Source organism: Xyrauchen texanus, chromosome 24, assembly GCF_025860055.1.
Source record: "Xyrauchen texanus isolate HMW12.3.18 chromosome 24, RBS_HiC_50CHRs, whole genome shotgun sequence".
Lineage (NCBI taxonomy): Eukaryota > Metazoa > Chordata > Actinopteri > Cypriniformes > Catostomidae > Xyrauchen > Xyrauchen texanus.
The window spans coordinates 25,860,258-25,872,736 of NC_068299.1; the positions used below are offsets into that span (position 1 = coordinate 25,860,258).

The 12,479-nt window shown below is 38.5% G+C and overlaps 2 protein-coding genes across 5 annotated transcripts; both read right to left on the bottom strand.

Moving 5' to 3' along the window:
* Positions 1-174: 174 nt before the first annotated feature.
* On the bottom strand, positions 175-2,788 carry nat8 (N-acetyltransferase 8). 4 transcript variants are annotated; one of them, XM_052090097.1, is made up of 3 exons: positions 2,591-2,736; positions 2,335-2,400; positions 175-2,029 (listed from the first exon to the last, which is right to left on the bottom strand). In XM_052090097.1, the coding sequence occupies exon 3, from the start codon at positions 2,024-2,026 to the stop codon at positions 1,361-1,363; it is 666 nt and encodes a 221-aa protein (XP_051946057.1). In that variant the 5' UTR covers positions 2,027-2,029; positions 2,335-2,400; positions 2,591-2,736; the 3' UTR covers positions 175-1,360. The 4 variants fall into 4 exon arrangements, with proteins under 4 accessions (XP_051946057.1, XP_051946056.1, XP_051946055.1 ...); XM_052090096.1 differs by having other exon boundaries at positions 2,553-2,733; XM_052090095.1 differs by lacking the exon at positions 2,335-2,400 and having other exon boundaries at positions 2,591-2,788.
* Positions 2,789-6,764: 3,976 nt separating this feature from the next.
* On the bottom strand, positions 6,765-11,390 carry slc39a8 (solute carrier family 39 member 8). Its single transcript, XM_052090434.1, has 8 exons — positions 11,173-11,390; positions 10,603-10,765; positions 9,832-10,001; positions 9,551-9,673; positions 9,280-9,462; positions 8,629-8,833; positions 8,352-8,536; positions 6,765-7,409 (listed from the first exon to the last, which is right to left on the bottom strand). Exons 1-8 carry the CDS (start codon positions 11,320-11,322, stop codon positions 7,260-7,262), a joined length of 1,329 nt encoding a protein of 442 aa, XP_051946394.1. The 5' UTR covers positions 11,323-11,390; the 3' UTR covers positions 6,765-7,259.
* Between the last annotated feature and the right edge of the window lie 1,089 nt (positions 11,391-12,479).

Sequence of the window (12,479 nt, forward strand, 5' to 3'; positions counted from 1 at the left end):
CAGGTTTGTAAACAATATGAATATTGTAATGATGATGACAGAATTTTCATTTTTGGGTGAACTATCCCTTTAAGGCCCAAGACATTGCTCTCAGAGTTAGTCAACCCCAAAAAAGAAACGGGTTAGTGTAATTAAATTGCATTGAAAAAAAAACGTTTTTGTAGAAAAGTGTTTATTGATTTATTTCATTATGACAAATCACATTTTATTCTCATCAGAACAGATTTATTCATCCAGATGCATATTGGATTGCATGCCTGGTGTTTCCAACCATTCACAGGTCATTACATAATTACAAGACAATCACATCTTTTCATTTTTCATAAATTAAATACATAAATTTGTACTTTATCCACAATGAAAAGTGAAAGGTCAACTACAAGATTATAGGGTTGATTCTGTTATTTATTAAAAACAATCTCTTCAAAATCTCCTGAAGCAGATCCCATTGTATCATCATCTGCCAGGCTTGTCCAGTCATTTGTTTTGTAACACCACAGAGGAAAATAAAACTTCATTCACATTCCAAGCAGTTCCCGTTAAACACCATATGACAGTTTCTCATCTACCAAATATAAATACTTGGTTTTACAATTCGTGCAATCTAATTGATTTTGGATGAGAAATGTGACTATTTTTTCACTGTACATGTTGCCATTGCAGTCTTTAGGCACGATAATGATTTCAAGTTTGATTACACTTCCTAGCATTTGACGCATGTGGAGAACACTACATGGTAATCAAGCTCAAAATCACGATCCCCTTGGAGACTACTGATATTAAGATTCATAGTGAAAAAGGAGATATAGTTTGGCCTGTTCTCACTCAAAACCATTTAGATAGTTTCTGAAGACATGGATTAAACCACTGGAGTTATACTGTATGTATTAATTTTATCCTGCCTTTATGTGCTTTTTGGAGCTTCAAAGTTTTGGTCACCATTTATTTGCATTGTGAGGATCAACAGAGCTGAGATATTCTAAAAATCTTTGTGTTCAGCGGAAGAAAGTAAGTCAGCCACATTTGGGACATTTGAGGGTGAGTAAATGATGAGAGAATTATCCCTTTAAATATTCTGTTAACTATAGCAAAAGTAACATTAGAACATAACTAAGTCCCATTAGTGATGCTTAGACAATATTTGAACACCTGTATTAGTTTTATGCAAGTAATTAAATACAATTAGCTATATGTAGATGAAACTTGAAAAACTAACAAACAAAAAAACCTTGAGGTTCCCTTTTCCAAGGTGGATGTTTTTGGGTTAAGGTACACAAATGATGATCGTGTTATGCTCCATTGTGTTAAAAAGCCTGGCTGCATCATTGAGAGGATGGCGATCTTTGTGAAGTTCACAACATCAGTCACGATTCCGTTTTAGGTCAAGCCGGTACTCCATTAATGTGAAATTAGTAAGCCTGGCAATTGCTTCCGGAGCAATAAATTCTCTGATCTTGCGGTAGCCCATTTTTTCATAGAGCTTCTGTCCATCTATCTGGACCACCGATGTGTGAAGCACTACTCCTTGAAAACCACGTTCACTAGCAAAATCTGCCACTGTACCACACAGTGCTTTGGCAATGCCCCGTCCCCGGTGAGACTTTTTCACAGACATACGCTTCAGTTCCAGGTAGTTCTCGAATTGCACAGGTAAACAAGCTACTGTACCCACAACATGGCCTTGACTCTCGGCCACCCAAAAGCAGGAGTTTGGGGACTCCAGGTAGGTCTGTCGAATATTGTTGAGATCTTGCTTAAGGGAGGTCTGGATGTACTTTGTGAACATGTAGCTCACACCCTGCCGGCCTGCAGCCAAGAGCAGGGTCACTGTAAGTATGGGCAAAAGAATGGACTTGGAGCTGGTCACTATAGCGCAAAACACACACACCAGAATCATCTGTGGCAGGGGCTGTTTGAGAACATGCATGCAGGAGGATGGGATATGCTCGCTCATTCCTAGGGTGAAAATCTCCTTGACATCCTCCTCATCATCTTCGTGGTAACGACGAATCTTTAGCTCAGCCATGACCTTCAAATCAAGCATGACATCAGAAATAACATTACCTCATACATGTTTAACTGAAAACGTATGACTTCCCCTGCTAAGCGACTAACTTTAGTGTTGACTGTTATTTGTATGTGGTCAACACTTCATGGACTAATTCTACTTAAAGTTCAGAAATCGATATGACTGATAAATGTTTCCTTCATATACATATATATACATATAAGTTAAATAGCATCACATTTCACTTTGCATGCTTTGGTCATTTGTATTTATGTCAATAAAACGAATAAGACCGTATCATGTCATAATAACTTTTATCAAATTACCCGATCACCAGAATGTTTCCCGATAAGAGATTTCCTGGTTATTGACCTCTACTCGATGACTGTGAGCTACCAGGTGAAGAAATATAAAGCATTTGTGTATTTACGAAGCCACAGCTATGGCATTTACAAACACACATGAACTACAGCAATCTGTACATTGATCATATATTATCATGTTTTTATCATCTCGATTTGTTTGAACAAATAAACAGACAAACCTATACTGTAATTTATCCAATTAAAATGAACGCTTTACTTTGTTCCCGCTGCTCTTCTTCCTTTTTAAAAACAGATTTACAAGGAACACTACCGTCGCCATCTACTGGAAAGGAGGAATGTTTAAATGACGGAGATTAATAATCTGACTTTCTCAAAACTGTTAATTAACATTTTCACTACTCGATCCGTACCGGAAACACCAGAACAGAGAGCTACTGTCGCAAGATGCGTCATGACTAAAGGGATCCCGCCCTCGTCTCGCGCATGCGCTTTATATTATTATGCCATAGTGCCTTTGCCGCTTAGATAATGATAGAGAGCATTCAATACTTCAGTAATATAAATAAGATAACATTATTACTATTATTACGGAGTGACTATTTACACTAGTTGTACATACCTGCCACACAGTGCAACTGATTGCGCTCAAATAGTCTAGAAAAAAAAAGAAATTACAGAAAAACTACATCTTTATAAATTCTTAGAGGGTATAATTGATGACACTGTAATAATCTGTAGTAAGTCAATATATCCTCTAAGCAGTTACTACAGCTTTTAGAATGAGATAACATAATTTTATCGCGCTGCACGGTATGGCTTTGTTTTCCATGCGGACGACCGGAGTTCAAATCCGTCTTTCGACCCAGTTTTCCCATCATGTTACCTGTCTCCACTCTTAATATTTTTTCTTTAATAGGCTTCTATATATTCATTTGATTTATTATTATAAATTTGATTTCCTTGCTGTGATTTGGTCACGAAGAAAATCAGTTAGTTGAGTGCTCATGAGCTGCTTTCAATTTTAAAAACATAATATGCGTTAATTATACAGTAATAAGATGGCAGCATATGTGCAGCAGTGATGTGGGGAAACGTGAATGGGCAGCGAGCGCTCCTTTCAGTCAAATCGCACAGAAAAATGCAAACAAAATGTGTACCCCACTCAATCCACCATATGGAACTTTACATTTGAATAAACAAAGATTGCATCCGCACCTCAGTGGACGTCCAACAATGTCTCATGACCGACAGTAGCAAATGTACAGCTGAATGTAATAATTTTTGTTAAATGTTTATTTTACAGCTTGAATTGGCCATCAAGAATGACTATTCATCAAAACAGTTCAGGTGCTGTAAGGTACGTACACACTGCCAGCGACATCGCGCGCGACAGCGACTCAATACCATTCATTTTCAATGCGAGCACAGCGACTTCCGGCGATACGAGCTGTCGCGACCGTTGGCGCTAGATGTGGGCGTGTCCAGCGACGCGACAAAGTTGAGAAAAGTTCAACTTTGGAGCGACTAACGGAAGCGACAGCCAATAGGAGAGACGACGGGAGAGCTCACGTGATCCTTCTCTCTTTCTCTGAGCTCCTGCAGTAACGGAAAGATGGATGAAAGGCTAATTCTTGCTGTTAGAAATGTTCCAGTGCTCTATGATATGTCTCTTCCCACATACAAGGACATTTTAAAGAAAAATACTGCGTGGAAAGGTGTATCTGAGATCGCGGGGATTTTATGGACCCATACAGACCGACATTTGCATTTTCGCCACAGATAAACAGCCGCTCTGGCAAACAGCACGCCTTGTTTCTCATTCATCTTTGATATAAAGCATTTTATGTACTGATTCCATTTAGATTTAGTCTTTTCCCTACAAAATGTTTGTTTTTAGTGGCAAGAAAAGAGATTCGCTGTCAACAGCAATGGAATGACATCCGTGAATGTCATTTATAAACGTTACTAGGCAACCAGTAGTGGGAACACCCACTAGCGACTTCACCGCCAGCCACTGGCGACCTGCAGCGATAAAGTCGCTGGCAGTGTGTACGTAGCTGTACACACTGCCAGCGACATCGCGCGCGACACCATTTCAATGCGAGCACAGCGACTTCCGGCGACACGAGCTGTCGCGACCGTTGGCGCTAGATGTGGGCGTGTCCAGCGACGCGACAAAGTTGAGAAAAGTTCAGGTGCGTACACACTGCCAGCGACTTTATCGCTGCAGGTCGCCAGTGGCTGGCGGTGAAGTTGCTAGTGGGTGTTCCCACTACTGGTTGCCTAGTAACGTTTATAAATGACATTCGGATGTCATTCCATTGCTGTTGACAGCGAATCTCTTTTCTTGCCACTAAAAACAAACATTTTGGAGGGAAAAGACTAAATATAAATGGAATCAGTACATAAAATGCTTTATATCAAAGATGAATGAGAAACCAGGCGTGCTGTTTGCCAGAGCGGCTGTTTATCTGCGGCTAAAATGCAAATGCCGCTCTGTCTGGGTCCATAAAATCCCCGCGATCTCAGATACACCTTTCCACGCAGTATTTTTCTTAAAAATGTCCTTGTACGTGGGAAGAGACATATCATAGAGCACTGCAAAATTTCTAACAGCAAGAATTAGTCTTTCATCCATCTTTCTGTTACTGCAGGAGCTGAGAGAGAGAGAGAAGGATCACGTGAGCTCTCCTGTCGTCTCTCCTATTGGCTGTCGCTTCCGTTAGTTGCTTCCGTTAGTTGCTTCCGTTAGGTGTATCTGAGATCACGGGGATTTTATGGACCCAGACAGACCGACATTTGCATTTTCGCCGCAGATAAACAGCCGCTATGGCAAACAGCACGCCTTGTTTCTCATTCATCTTTGATATAAAGCATTTTATGTACTGATTACATTTATATTTAGTCTTTTCCCTCCAAAATGTTTGTTTTTAGTGGCAAGAAAAGAGATTCGCTGTCAACAGCAATGGAATGGCATCCGCGAATGTCATTTATAAACGTTACTAGGCAACCAGTAGTGGGAACACCCACTAGCGACTTCACCGCCAGCCACTGGCGACCTGCAGCGATAAAGTCGCTGGCAGTGTGTACGCACCTTTTACGAGCGCTCTACGTTGCTGTGCGACTTTAAATTAACGTCGTGTAAGAATCTCGCGAGATTGACGAGGGAGCGATCCCTTCTATACACGACCTGCAAGACGTGGCTGGAGAGCATGAGTAAAGAGATAGAAAAATGTGCCAAGCAAATGCACTATTTGAAAAACTGAAACTCACATTTCAGTTTTCAGTAGTTCACACTGAACCATATGTAGACCATATATCATTTGGAGAATAAAAAAAAAAAAAAGTGTCTGTAAGGATTCTCGGTCATAAAGGAGATGAAGCTGCTTTGATCATCTGGAAACATCTTTGGCAATATAGAAAAATGTCCAGTTGAATAGAACAACTCTAATAAAATATTCTGTATATATTGAGGACTAGATAAGAAAATGATGATAATGGGATGTTCTAGTAAAATATTTAATACATTTTTAGAATACCCTTTAATACCCTTAAAATATTCTTGCAATTGCCAGCAATAACCTTTAAGATGCAAAATGTAATATTAGATAACTATCCATCATATGAAGCATGAGGTACTATCATATTAGTAGCAGGTTAGAGTCCTTTTTATTATTGTACATTCACAACATTACAACACAATTCTGTCATCCACATTCATTCAACACAACACACTATGAATACTAAAAATTTAAATAAAGATATAAAAAAAGACAAAAACAAAAAAAAACACAAAAACAAAATAAATTGCAACAGAAATAAGTCTTCTTTGCTTTCTTGTTGTTCTATATATATATATATACATCGATCAGCCAAAACAGTAAAACCACCTGCCTAATATCATGTAGGTCCCACTCATGCCAACAAAACAGCTCTGACCCATAGAGGCATAGACTCTACAAGGCCTGAAGATGTCCTGTGGTATCTGGCACCAAGACGTTAGCAGCAGATCCTTTAAGTCCTGCAAGTTAAAAGGTGGTGGGGCCTCCATGGATCGGACTTGTTGGTCCAGCACATCCCAGATGCTCAATCAGATTGAGATCTGGGGAATTTGGAGGCCAAGTCACCACCTTGAACTCTTTGTCGTGTTCCTCAAACCATCACAATGTCTCGTTCCCTTCATCTCAGGGAACCGAGGTTACATGTGTAAACAGAGAGGTTTATATTTGGAACTGTGTTCATTCATACCTTATTTTTCTAACAGAGAAAAACACAACCACTCCAAACTCTCCATGAGAGATACAGAATAACAATCAAGTACTGTATGTTGTAATAAACTCTTTTCATTACTTAACTCATACACAGAAGTAGCCAGAAAACATCAAAGACTTTGGGGTTGTGAGCCTCAGTCATAATCAGTTTGGCTGAGGCATCAAGGTACAGAAAACAAGTTTGCAATTAACATAATCATGCACATTTTTGAGACAAGCTGTAGAAGAGACACCAAGGCACACAACTATCCAGCAATTACATTTCATCACCTGTACAACAGAGGAGATGATTCAAATAGTTTCTCTGGAAAGGCGCCTGAGCTGGGCTGCAGTTTGGCCATTTTGAACGACAAAGCTGCTCAGAGACTCTGTGCTAGGCTGCCACTGCCACAAAGGAATTACTCCACACACAGCAGGGTATTGTTGCCAACTCACACACACTAGGACACACATAAAAAAGGGTTGAAAAAAAGCTCATTATCATTTATTACAATAGTAATCTTTTGCAGGATCATATGATTGCGTCAACAGCAAGTAAAGTACAAGTCTACAATACAAACGATAAAAAAATCAGTCTCTGTCTCGAGTTTTTGGTTTCTGGCACTGAAAACAATCGTTCTTTGTTTCCCTTCTTTTTCATTTGGTCTTCTCTTCTTAGCCTAGATTGATATCTCCCGCAAAAATGGTAATAAGCAGAATTACAGTGAATCCACTGAGCAGTCCAGCATTTTGGATCAGGAAGAACACAACCTTTTCTCGATAGCCTCTGGCTTGTCCTGCCATGATACTGTTCATCTCTGGGAACTGGACCAACAAAAAAACATTGTGAATAAAATTTTTGTTAAAGAGTTTATTTCAAGTGGTGTGGCTTTTAGTCCATGCCTATTAGCTTTGAAAGCATCTACACTGACAACAGACAAAAAAAAATGGACCAAATTTGATGACTTGCACTACACAGAATTTTTTGTCCAATCAAATGCTCCCTAGCATGAGAATGTCCCTTCCCCTGCATCTGCAACCAACTACCAAATAAACTCAAATGTATTGTTTTTATGTGTGTGGGTTTTTATTAAACAGGAAGATACATTTGATATGTCCCGGCCAAATTTCTTATTTAAATAACAAATACATCAATACAAGATATAAAACTGATCTTGTTAAGTGATTTCATGGGGTCTTTAAAATGACATTTTAATAATGTTCTGGGTTTGATACAAGTTACGTTCAACCGAGAGCATTTGTGGCAAAACTTGCAATTACAGTAAGGCACTTACAAAGGAAGTGAAAGTGGCCAGTCTATAATTGTTAAAATACCAAATATTTTAAAATTATAGCCACAAGACATAAACATTATTAGTGTTAATACGATTTTAGTCTGATAAAATAGCTTATTAACTTATTACATTTATATCCAAAGTTAAAACTTTGTGGCCACGACAAGCAATGCCAGTAAAACCTGTAATCGATTTTATCACAACAAAATCATGTTGAACAGATATTTTAATCACACTAAAATCATGTTAACATTTATACTTTTGAAGCAATGTGTATTTTAATGTTTTATGGACTGGCTCCATTCACTTCCATTGTAAGTGCTTACTGTAAACATGATTTTTGCTTTTTTAAATAATTGATGAATGAGTTGGAAATATTTTTTGTGGCAAATACAAAATACTGTTGATTGAGGTTAACTTGTACTGAACCCGGAACATTCCTTTAATATTTTCCACACGCAAGATGTCTCACCATGTCTGCAAGGGCGATGTAGAGGAACATTCCACCAGCAATAGCAAAGATAGGATTTGGAGCAAAACTGCTGCCCAGCAGAATCCCCAGTGCAAGACCAAGATAACAGCAAATAGCTGACAGCAAATTAAAACATGCAGCCTGAGCGACACTCATGCCCGAGTTCAACAGAATCACAAAATCACCTAGAGAAAAAAACAAGTAAGAAACTACATTTTGCTTAAAATTAAAAAGGTTAATGATCCTTTGATGATAGTTTTCTATGCCTGTGTTATACCGAGCTCATGAGGGAACTCTTCACAGAAGATGGCAATAGAGGTGCTGAAGCCAGTGAGGAGGGAGAGGGTGAAGGATGCGCCGATCGCCAGACCATCTATGAAGTTATGCAGTGCATCAGTAAGAGTGATCATCCATGCCACAGTTTTTATATCAGACATTCGTTCCCCAGTTAGCCAGCGACAAGTCCACAACGCACATGCATTCTGTGCACATGTAATGCAAAAGACATGTATTAGAACAGCAGAGATTAGCTGATAGTTTAATGTTGTTTAAATATCATTAGAGCCTAAGGCAAATCATCAGAATCCCCATGTATTGCTATATATAATTCATATTTAGTTTATGAGTATTTCAAAAAATTTCTGAGTAAAAATAAGGAGAAAGACTAAAAAAAAAATAATTTAAAAAATAATTTAAAAAAATTATATATATATATGTGCCAAGTGCTTCTGTAGATCATTCATCTTTATTGTATACTTTGAATTGCACTAACAGGCTGTTTAAAATTCTTGGAAGTCTCAATCATATCTCAGGGTCAGAGGTAAATAGCAGTGTAGCATTAATTGTTTATAAACCTAAATATTTATGTATCAGTATGTTGTGTTTGTAGTGTTGTTTAATGTGTATACAGTATAAAATTGTGTGTTACCTGTTCAATGGCTGGACTCTCAACTGGGTTGCTGGACTTTTCATTACAGTTAATAGTGTTGATTTCATTATTGCCATTGTTTGTAATGATGTCACTGCTGATGTTGCTTATGACAATGTCATTGCTGAATGTGGTGATGGCGATATCAGCTGACTGCAGGTGAGGAAAATGGCTGTGGCCTTGCTGGAATGGGAGGAGAACCATTGAGTTATACCAAAAGGGGACTAAATCTGTTCCACAGAGAAATTATCAAACATGTCAAAGCTTTTACCTCTGTATCTGCTTTCAATACCATCTTCAAAACTCGCTCAGTGAAAAACAGAACATAAAAACCACCAAAAATCCCAAATGCATTCAGCACATAGTTATCATCTTTGGGATCTAAGCCAAGGGCCTGTTCAATTGACAAAAAAAGAATATTAGGGATGACTTGGGAAGATTGAGTACTTAACATTCTATAATGCTTTCAGTGAATCTGAGAGTCCTCAACAGATCTACACACTTTTCCATCTTAAACTTAGTGTCTTTTTCCTCGTTGTCAGTCATTCTTACCTCCGGGATCAGTTGCAGTACAGCATTTGAAAACAGTGTTCCAATGGCCAGTCCAATGAAGTAGGTTAAGACTTTTGGAAAATATGTTTTTTTGGCAAAGGGCACCAGAAGTAAACCCAAAAGAGCAGCCAAGTTTATCAGGGTCACTGCCAGGAATCCATAACCCCAAACTGCAGAAAAGAAGGAAAAAGAGTTGGGTAATGGGTCTATACGTATATTACACAAGGCATTTAATTTAAAAATAATTAATTACTTTTACCAGTTCAGAAATTCAAGGTGGAAAAAGCTCTTTGTTTTAGTTTAGAATCAAGCAAGGTGTTATACTGTACTTTCTCTCCATACAGAAACCCTAAACGTGTCCTAGTCAGCAAGAATAGTCCATTAGTGAGGACATCATTACCATATGAAAAGGGAATTGGCAAAGGGTTTCCTTTTTCTTAATGTGAAATGAGAAACTGACGCTGTAAATTTCCACTCCCTAACAAAATAAGGTGCGATCCAGCTGGGTAACTATAAGTGAAACAACAATATAATGGGTAATGGGAATTCCACATATGAGTTGAAGGTTTTGCTTTGTAAAACAATCTCTGAACAAGCATGATCTGAGGGGGAAATTAATTTTTAACTATAATTTTTCACAAGCTACAAGAATTATCATATTTCCTCATATGGTTCAAAATATGTTTACAAGACTCCATACAGCAAATCTGACTTCAGCTACCTCTGAAATGGAGGGATGTGTATGGTATTCATTCAGAGTAATGGATTCACCTTTGTGGTTAGAGGCATTTTGGTCAGAGGCAGGTGTGTACGGGCAGGCAGGTAACAGGACCTGAGTGAGAATAGCTGGACACATCAACTGCAGATCATCAAGATTGACCACAGAAGCATTACCCAACCCAAAGGCAGACAGCAGCTCTGACATTGGCAAACACTACAGAAAAAACAACAACATAAAACATAAATGTCACCATGAATATCCTGTCATTCTTTTTAATCAAACATTACTCTGAGTGCCAAAATTAGCAGAGTTCATACTGCACTTGCCTTGATTCATTTAAAAGAAAGAAAGTCCATAAAAATAGTAGCCATATTTATTTTTTTCTTTTATTAAGAATTAACAACCAAATAAAATGCTCAATGTGGCTCAGATGGAACTCAACACATCCTTATTATTTAGTATTTTTGTGTATATGCGTGTGTGTGAATGTATTTTCCTGATGTGTATTTCTATATAGAATTAATTTTTAACCACTTGTTGCTGTGTTGTTTGTGCACTGGATGTTCCTGTATGTCCTTGTATGTGAAAGTATACTTGGCAATAAAGCTGATTCTGATTACCTCTGCATTCTTCATCGGGTTCATGTCATTATCGATAGATGCCGAGCGTCGGCTCGTGATGAGATGCAGAAAGTTTTCAAGGTTTCCCGTGGAGAGCGAGTTGTTTTCGTGGTAGAAGCGTAAAACATATGTGAAAAAATGTTCCTCCATATTCCAACCCCGTGCAACTCTCCTTACAAGTGTGAAGTTAGGAAGCTCGAGACGGGACTGCGGTCAAGCCAGCCGCCACTTCGAAACGAGCGGTCAAACTAGCCGCACCTATATTTCGCGGTGCGCGTATACACTGGTTATTGCGGTATGACCGTCAGAACTAAAACAGGTAAAATTCCTGCGAAGGCAATTTCACATGCATTCATTTATTCTGTCTGTCTGTCAGAAAGAAAGACAGACAGAACGAAAGAAAGGTTTTAGCACACCTCACAACCTGTCACTGCATGATATATTGAATTCCAAAATAAGAACCCCCCCCCCAAAACTCATATATTACCTTTTTTGTCCATACATTCAGTAAAATAAAAATAAAAGTCCTAGCTTCCACAGACCAATTTCACCTCAGGAGGGGAGCACAACTTCTCAAGGTGTGAACTACAATGTTTCAGGACATTCTGATGTTGTCTTCCAAAATAAGAGCCCCCCAAAACTCATATATTACCTTTTTTTGTCCATACATTCAGAAAATCATAAAAATAAAAGTCCTAGCTTCCACAGACCAATTTCACCTCAGATGGGGAGGACACCTTCTCAAGGTGTCAACTACAATGTTTCAGGACATTCTGATGTTGAATTCCAAAATAAGAGCCCCCCAAACACGAATATTAGATGTTTTGTTTACACATTCAGAAAATCATAAAAATAAAAGTCCTAGCTTCCACAGACCAATTTCACCTCAGATGGAGAGGACACCTTCTCAAGGTGTCAACTACAATGTTGCAGGACATTCTGATGTTGAATTCCAAAATAAGAGCCCCCAAAAACTCGAATATTAGACGTTTTGTTTACACTTTCAGAAAATCATAAAAATAAAAGTCCTAGCTTCCACAGACCAATTTCACCTCAGATGGGGAGGAAACCTTCTCAAGGTGTCAACTACAATGTTTCAGGACATTCTGATGTTGTCTTCCAAAATAAGAGCCCCCAAAACTCTAATATTAGATGTTTTGTGTACACATTCAGAAAATCATAAAAATAAACTCCTAGCTTCCACAGACCAATTTCACCTCAGATGGGGAGAACACCTTATCAAGGTGTGAACTACAATGTTTCTGGACATTCTGATGTTGTCTTCCAAAATAAGAGCCCCCCAAAAC